This window comes from Leptopilina boulardi, unplaced genomic scaffold, assembly GCF_019393585.1.
Source record: "Leptopilina boulardi isolate dan_hultmark-lab unplaced genomic scaffold, ZJU_Lbou_2.1 LbouV2_317, whole genome shotgun sequence".
NCBI lineage: Eukaryota > Metazoa > Arthropoda > Insecta > Hymenoptera > Figitidae > Leptopilina > Leptopilina boulardi.
In genome coordinates, this window is record NW_026137882.1 from 112,909 (window position 1) to 121,387 (window position 8,479).

General features: G+C 34.3%; 1 protein-coding gene across 1 annotated transcript; it reads right to left on the bottom strand.

Annotated features, from left to right (window-relative positions):
• Positions 1–2,663: 2,663 nt before the first annotated feature.
• LOC127284050 (uncharacterized) lies at positions 2,664–3,680 on the bottom strand. Its single transcript, XM_051309330.1, has one exon. It carries the CDS (start codon positions 3,678–3,680, stop codon positions 2,664–2,666), a length of 1,017 nt encoding a protein of 338 aa, XP_051165287.1.
• Positions 3,681–8,479: the final 4,799 nt, after the last annotated feature.

Consider the following 8,479-nt stretch of genomic DNA (forward strand, 5'->3'; position numbering starts at 1 on the left):
AGGTCACTTCGACTTACATGGTAGAAAAATTTCCAATGTTGCTGATGCAAAAGAAAAAACTGACGTAGTTAATTTACAACTTGCACAGCGTTTAGTCGAAAACGAGTTAAGACTAATATATCAAGTAACGTCTTCACTGCGAAAAGAAATTGATAATAACTATATATTATTAAAAATTCTCGAAGACTCTATAAACGAAAAATTAAAAGTCTTGGAAAGAGAAATAAATACTGATTTATCATATCGAAACGCTGAAATTATCAGTCAATTGGATGCTCGATTGAGTACTCTAGAAAATGAACAACAAAAAGAAAACAGTAGTGACTGAACTTCATAGTCAGGCAAGGAGGAATTATCATCGCCGCCGAGTCGACATGCGTGATATTGATGACACTTGGCAAGCAGATTTAGTAGAAATGTTACCTTATTCCAAAGTAAATAAAGGTTTTAAGTATTTACTAACAGTTATAGATATATTTTCCAAATACGCTTGGGCTGTTCCTGTAAAAAGTAAAAATGGAAAAGATGTCACTAACTCTATGAAATCCATATTCATACAAGGACGTATTCCAAAAAATCTACATTCTGATATAGGTAAAGAATTCTATAATTCTCAGTTTGAAGTTTTAATGAAAATGTATAAAATTAATTTCTACTCAACATTCAGTAATTTGAAAGCATCTATTGTTGAACGATTTAATCGAACTCTAAAACGAAAAATGTGGATGCAATTCAGTCTACGTGGAAATTATAAATGGTATGATATATTACCTATTCTCATTTCCAATTATAATAACACTAAACATCGGACAATTGGAATGAAGCCGAAAGATGTTACTGCAGAAGATGTTGAAATTTTGAAAGAACGATTTTTGAAGCTAAGAAAAATACCTTTAAAGAAAGCAAAGTTTAAAATTGGTGACAAAGTTCGAGTCAGCAAGTATAAAAGCGTGTTTGAGAAAGGTTACACTCCCAATTGGACAACAGAAATATTCACAATAGATCAAGTCTTGTCAACTAAACCTATAACTTATAAACTCAAAGACTATCAAGATCAACCCATTAGTGGAGGATTCTATGCAGAGGAACTTCTTAAGGGGGGAACACCAGTTGTAACTTTCGAAATATCGATTTTTTTTTTGGTGCATTTTCTTAAAGTATACATATTTAGAAATGTGTCTGTAAATTTCAAAGTTGATCCGGTGAAAAATAAATGAGATATACAGAACACTGCAGCGGCGCGTCCCGTGGCTTCATACAAGGTGGCCAGCCATACCTGACCCTAACGACAGATGGCCTTTTCCTATGATTTAGAAACGGCAACCACTGCGGAAGAGTTATTATATGGTCCAGGAATCGATGACTCTTTGTAACTTAGAAACAAAATTTCTTCTGAACAAAAAAAAGTAAGTTGAAACTTTTAATGCGTTTTTCTCAAAATGACATTTTCCAAGTCGGTGACCACGATTACTCGGATACCATTAAACCGATTTATTTAAAATTTAGTGTGCTTCATTTACACATATAAGTCTAGTTCGTGATCGAAGGATTTTTTTTTTTAATCAAAACTTTTTTTTATATAGCTGAAAATCGACCGTATTTTTTTAACGAAAATCATACTTTTGACTTTGACAGGTCGCCATTTTGTCAAATTTTTTTTTTTTTTTAAATCCTTCGATCACGAACTAGATAATCTTATAATAAATGTAAATCAATTTCATTTTTGTATTTCAGACGAAGTATACTTGCAGAATGCTGGTCACCGCAATTCGCCTTTTTTCTTAAGACGCCACTTCAATGGCTCATATCTCCAAAAGTTTTTGTTAAAAAAATTTTTTTTTTCTTTTAAATTACAGCTTTTTACATGTACTTTTAACTAATAAATAGTATTCTTTAAAAAGATTCATTGTTCTTTTGGAAAATATTCTTGAAAAAAGCATTATTTTTTGAGTTACAACTGGTGTTCCCCCCTTAAAGTAAAATATCCAGATATTTATCTGGTTGAAAAAATTCTCAAGACACGTGGAAATAAAGTTCTAGTCAAATGGCTTGGCTTTGATAACTCTCACAATACTTGGGAAGAGAAAGCAAATTTATAACTTAAATCAAAATTTATTCTAATAATAAACATTGGCAATGCCAAATTCAAATATTAATCTCAAAATTGAAACAAGCAGAAATCAATTTGAAACAATTATCACAAAGTGAATTTAATACTCTCTATAATGTAACTGTTTAATAAAATATAATTTAAACATTATTGTAGAACTCTAGTCCTGGAATAAAATCTTCCACAGAGTGCAACATACTTTCATGATATGCACGTTGTAATTTTACATAATTTAAGGTTAAATCAATAATGAATCAATAATGAATCAATAATGAATCAATAATGAATCAATAATTCACTTTGTGATAATTGTTTCAAATTGATTTCTGCTTGTTTCAATTTTGAGATTAATATTTGAATTTGGCATTGTCAATGTTTATTATTAGAACAAAATTATAAAAATCAAATTTTTATTAATATTTAAATTAAATCAATTTTAATTATGAGTTATGTATATACAAGGTTTTTATAAATAAAAAAATACATCAAATTTATAATATTTTTTTACATTTATTTAACATGAAAATCCTTACATTTTATTTTACAAAAATATTTACAATTCTTCGATTTCTGGGATCCTGTAGTGACCCCAGGGTAGAGTATCGGTACTCTCGGTAAGCAAGTATCTTTTATCGTCATATGGACTTAATGCTACTTTAACTTGTTTAACAGTTTCTATATTATGTAACCGTGACCTAATGTTGTATTGAGTTCTAGTCTGAATCTTAAAATCACGCAAGCATTCAACGTAATCGTCAAAATGAATAGACTTTTTGACGACTCCCGCTTCAATGCCTTTAGCTTTCTTAACGAAATCTTCACCTTCAACGCGTATGCTATACATTTTACTCCGCAAGCCAACAAATTCAGTAACAATTTTACCATTGCACTCGTCCTTCATTAGGCCGAGAACTTTTTTGTTGACTTGCGGAATACCATACACATTGTTTACCGGATAGTCAGATGTGTCGAACTTGTGAATGTCTTCTTTCATATCTTTATACATGTCTTGACATTTCACTACGTACACTAGACTGTCAGTGTCTGTATACAACAGTTTACATGCTTCACCATATTTCGGAAGCATGTAACTGTAGTGAAAGTCATAGACAAGCGTTTTCGAGACATCCAACACACTTAAACCCACATAAATCGGTTTATTGAGTAGGACCTCAGTCTTTCGTAATTCGATGGCCACAAGGTCTTCATCGAATATTGCACGACTGTGGAAATTGGGCCGAGAGATGAGGGCTTCGGCACCATATCTGCCGAACCAGTGTGTAACCAATTTAATGTCTACATGCTTGCGAACATTTTCCATGGTCTTACCATACACTGCGTTATTCATTAATTTGAATAAATTCTTTTCAAATTCATTTTTTGCAGTTGTTCGCATGGCAGTATTATAGTCTATATAGGGTTTCAACCATTGTGATTGGTTGAATTGGAGCACCCGATGTATTTTTACTAGTTTGAGACCGTTCCCGAGAGCCTGTTTCAATGCACGATAATGCATCACGTACTTCTCTTTAGGCAGGAGAGTTGTGAGTAATTTCTCCTGCTTAGACATGGGAGGTTATGCATTAACTGCGCAAAACGGTATGTCTTTATGAGAATCGTGAAGGCTCTCGGGATATTCGAGATCGACTTCCAACATGTACCCGACTGAAGAGTCGTCGGGTACGTTGAAGTTAAAGGTCTCGTCTGGGTTGGCAATCCACTTGAAACCACTAATTGGTAGCGCTTGTGCCATTGCCCAACCATATAAATTATTCGCGTCAAAATACATAATATATTGGGTGTCTTGCGTAGGATCGAACTGATCCATATAGGGATTGTTCGCTTTAGCGTAACGGTTACAACACTGGCTAATACCACCTCTGATACCCGACTCAATAAACATCATCATGTCTATATCGGTTATAAGTTGCAATGTTATGCCCGTATATTTGAGCATAACATCCCAAGTTAAACCGGGGGTAGTATAATAGTGTGCTGGATCTAACCTGTACGCGTTTAAACATTGTTCGCGAAAGTTCTCAAAGACATCGGCGAGTAATAACACGTCTGTTTTCATATAAAGGTGAACGTAATCGTTAAAGGTTTGACAATTAAATTCAGACCAGACTTTTTGCGCATGCTCATATTCACCATCGGATATACCAGCATCATAGAGAGTATTATAGAATCACTCTTTAGCTGGTAATTCGGTGTCATCCAACTTACTTCGCGAGTCTAAATACTCGTAAGGGAAGACACCTTTTCTCGTTAATAATTTAATTTTTTCGCGATCTGTCACCGTACTGGCAAATACGGATTCAACAATTTTATATTCGTCAAGATATGACGCTAATTTTTCTAGAGATGCTGCCATGAATCTAAACGAGTCAATGAAGCGTAATTTAACCACACTCCCCTTGATATTTTTCGTAAAGGAGATATATTTCTCCTTGTTCAAGGGGAGGAGGTCAACTCGACCTTCAAAGCTCGTCGATACAGCATGAATTATAAAGTGTGCATCGTACCCACTTAAATTATGAAATACAATGGGTACGATTTTGCACTCATGATAATTCAAGTTGCATGATTCATGCGCAGCACCTCTATATTTGCCAGTAAGATGACAATGATCGCGAAGCTTTTTAACATTAGCTGATATATTCTTACGGCAAATATGGCATACGCTTGCTTTCTTAAAATCAGCGATTTGCTGAGGAGTTAAGGCATCCATAGAAATAGGATTCTTAAATACATTATCAATTTTCTCGGAAAATTGCCTTAACTCGTCAGCAAACCACTTGGCAGGATCATTTTCCTGCCTCGGACACGGTACATACACGGACAATGAGTCATCGTAACTACATTTTACATAATAACCTATACTAAGCAATTTATGGCGCTGGAAAATTTCAGTTTTACTTAAATTATCTGTATCTTCTTCAACGGGAAGAAGTAAACTTTCACAGTCGGCATAGATGATAAAAGGAACTTTCTCCTTATTATCATAATTTTTAAAGGTAATTTTACAATTTTCAGCATTCGGTAATTTTACGCTACATACATTCATACGTTTACAATTTTCATCGTGTACATTCAATCTTTCCGCTGATGAAAAATAGTGTAAACAACGATCACAAATATATTTTTTACATTTATGGTTAGTCAATTGTTTGGATACTAACCGCGATAAATTTTTAATCCAAACATAGTGGAAATTCATAAAATCAATATCGTTAGAATCATTGTTTACATTATCTTCATTAACACTTTCATCTATATAATAATCTACTACATGTAACAGGTTTACATGCTGATCCCTCTTCTCTGCGGTCAGATGAAGAGGGTGAACAGAGAAATTACCATATCTTTTAGTAAGACCGTATACATTTATCGAGATATTGTTGAGCATTTCAAATTTAGGTATACTTTTCAGCGCTACAGGAAATTCAATACCATCAAAATTTAATTCATTTTCAATATCAGTGTAACTAGACACACGTTCGGGATGTGACACGTCATGTAAAGCGGAAAGTATAGCCCATTTAAAACATTTATTATCTTTTTCATTTTCTACATTAATACACGCATGTTTGGCTCTTATTTTTGGGGGTAAACTGATATATGAACTCGCACGCATGGGGTTATATTTATTAACATTAATTTCTAACTTAACTATTGACTGCAGATTCCAGCTGGACAAAAAATTTATAAACAAAATAATAATAATAAAGAACAATAAATATAGTAATAAATAAAGAAAAAAATGAATAATTAATAAATTAAAAAAAAAGAAAAAACGTACTTATATACTAATCCTTAATCTAATAACACGTAAAAAAAGAACCAAGCACACAAAAAAAACTTATAAAATAAAATTAAATGTCAAAACGCAAGAAAAAATACAATAAATAAAAGATCGCTCTATTACAGTTTGCTTTGCTGCGACTAAGCTGCACTAGCTCACAGAATAGAATGAGTTTCACGGCTTGAAATCCTTGTATTTATAGCTAAATATAACCGCGCACGCGCAATAGCATGGGCCTCCCCAGAATACTATTCACGCATGCGCAGACATTGTAAACTCGATCATTTTTAAAATATATATATACAATACCATATATATATTTAATATTCTGAACTTTTCACGCATGCGTAGATAGACTAACTCTTACTGCGCATGCGCAAAGAGATGAGTAAAGAAAATTTTTTTATTTTATTTTTATTTTTTTCCATAAAGCTATGAAGCCATCGTCGTAGTCACGACTGCCGTCACCCTCACCAACACCGTCCTGGTAGTAAGAATATACCCACCGGTGGAAAGGTGATGGCGGTGGCGATGAGTGTGACGGTAGTGGAAGCTACGACGATGGCGGCGATGATGGCGGTGGCGATGGTGGCGGCGCCTCGGAATTACCACCACCGGCAACTCCATTTCAGTCACCCAGGAGTTGGGTGACTCTGGAATGGGAGTTCCCCCTTCCCCTGGTGGTGGAGTTTGGAACTAAAAAGAAAAAGAGTTAATTTCAAATTTAAATTTTGAAAATTAATTATACTTACTGCCGGTGGTGGCTCCTCATTATTTTCCCCCGCAGACAGCTCATAGAAGCCATCATCCACCTCTAGACCCCCTTCTGCGGGGGAATTGGGGGGAGTTTCTAGAAGCTCATATTCTCTCTAAAAATATATGATATTTTATATTATATTTTATATTATATTTTATATTATATTTTATATTATATTTTATATTATATTATATATTATATTATATATATTTAATGAGTAATTATTATGTACTTACATTTCTCAATTGTTCCTCAACACACTGCCAGCAGTGGCACCGTTCCATTTTGCGACTGCTCTCGTGGCTCATCTCGAACAGATTATGTGGATCCACGAGAGCAGTCCGACTCTTATAGGCAGTACCCCACCACTACCGCAGGCACTACTAGCGCGGCACCGTACACAACTAGCTCGCACGCTCCGTCGACCAGTTACCAACTATCGACTGACCGAGAATTTTACCATGAGGTAAAGAGCGCAGCACTGTTGCGCGGAAATAAATTTAAAATAATATCTAAAAATACAATGTCGATAAGAAAGGTAAGCGCCACCTATCGGATAAACTAACTCGGTCGGTAAAACAGTTTTAATTAAAAAATATTTTCTAAAAAAAGTTGATAATAAAAGTGAGCGCCATCTATTGGGTGGTTGGTGAACTAATTCGGTAAAAAAGTTTAAAACCACCGACTGAAGTGAGCGCCATCTATGAAATGGTTGGTAAACTAACTTCAATGTTTAATAAAACAGGTTAATTAAAGTCGGCAACACACTCTGAAGTGAGCGCCAACTATTAAATGGTCGGTAAAATAACTTCAATGTTCGGTCGGTAAAACAGTTTCCTACCTTATCGGTCGAGTTGAAATTATGGTCAGATTCCTACCTTACCGACTGCTGATAAAGTAGAAATCTGCATTACCGACCGAGCAGTTACCGACTGCAGGTATTTAGCCGAGATCAGAACCTGGGGTAGAAGCCCCCTAGCTATACTACTAGTGTATATATTTAATAGTAAAGTTCGTTTTTTAATTTTGTTGTTTTGTATGGTCTAAAACAATCCTTATATTATGTGAGAGAAATTTTGGTGCGTAAAGTAAATTTCAGTGTGTAAAGTAATATTTCAGTGCGTAAAATAAATTTCAGTGCGTAAAGTGAATCACTTTACACACCGTTTGAAAAAGAGCTTCTTTACACACAATTTTCGGTGTGTAAAATTTAACTTTAGAGGTTAGTGTTGCAAAAAATAAATTTTTTTATTAAAAATATTTTTAAAAAATAGTTATTTATGATACAACTGCAAGTGAGTGATTATACGAGTGTGACATTTGCAGCACGAGACGAAGCCGAGTGATGCAAATCAAACGAGTATAATCAGATTTATCCTCTTTGTTTTCCGGTTCTATTGTTGAAAAATCAGCAGACTTATTAAAATGATGGGTTCTACTATTCTTAGATTTTTCTTGATGACTCGTATTTCCCTTAAAGGGAAGTTGCCATTGCGAGAGTGATAAAAAATCGATTTTTTATTGCATTTTTTAAAAGCTATATATGTGTGGAATATGTGTGTAAAGCCGTTTTTCGATCCGAAGAATATTGTCGTTTCTACAGTGTCTTGAACTCACCGACGTTCCGAAGCTGAGAACCGCTTAGGTCGTAAGTCGTCCTCCATATTGGATCCGCTGTTTTGTATTTTAAAAATCTGATATGATATTCGTAATCAGCGACCCCAAAAACCCCTGAGTAACGAATTTCAGGCAAATTGAATCGAATTTTTTAGAGTAGACAATTATTACACATAAAAATGCCTCAAAA

Coding starts and splice junctions, on each gene's coding strand:
- LOC127284050 (XM_051309330.1), bottom strand. CDS start 3,680: ATGTCTAAGCAGGAGAAATTACTCACAACTCTCCTGCCTAAAGAGAAG.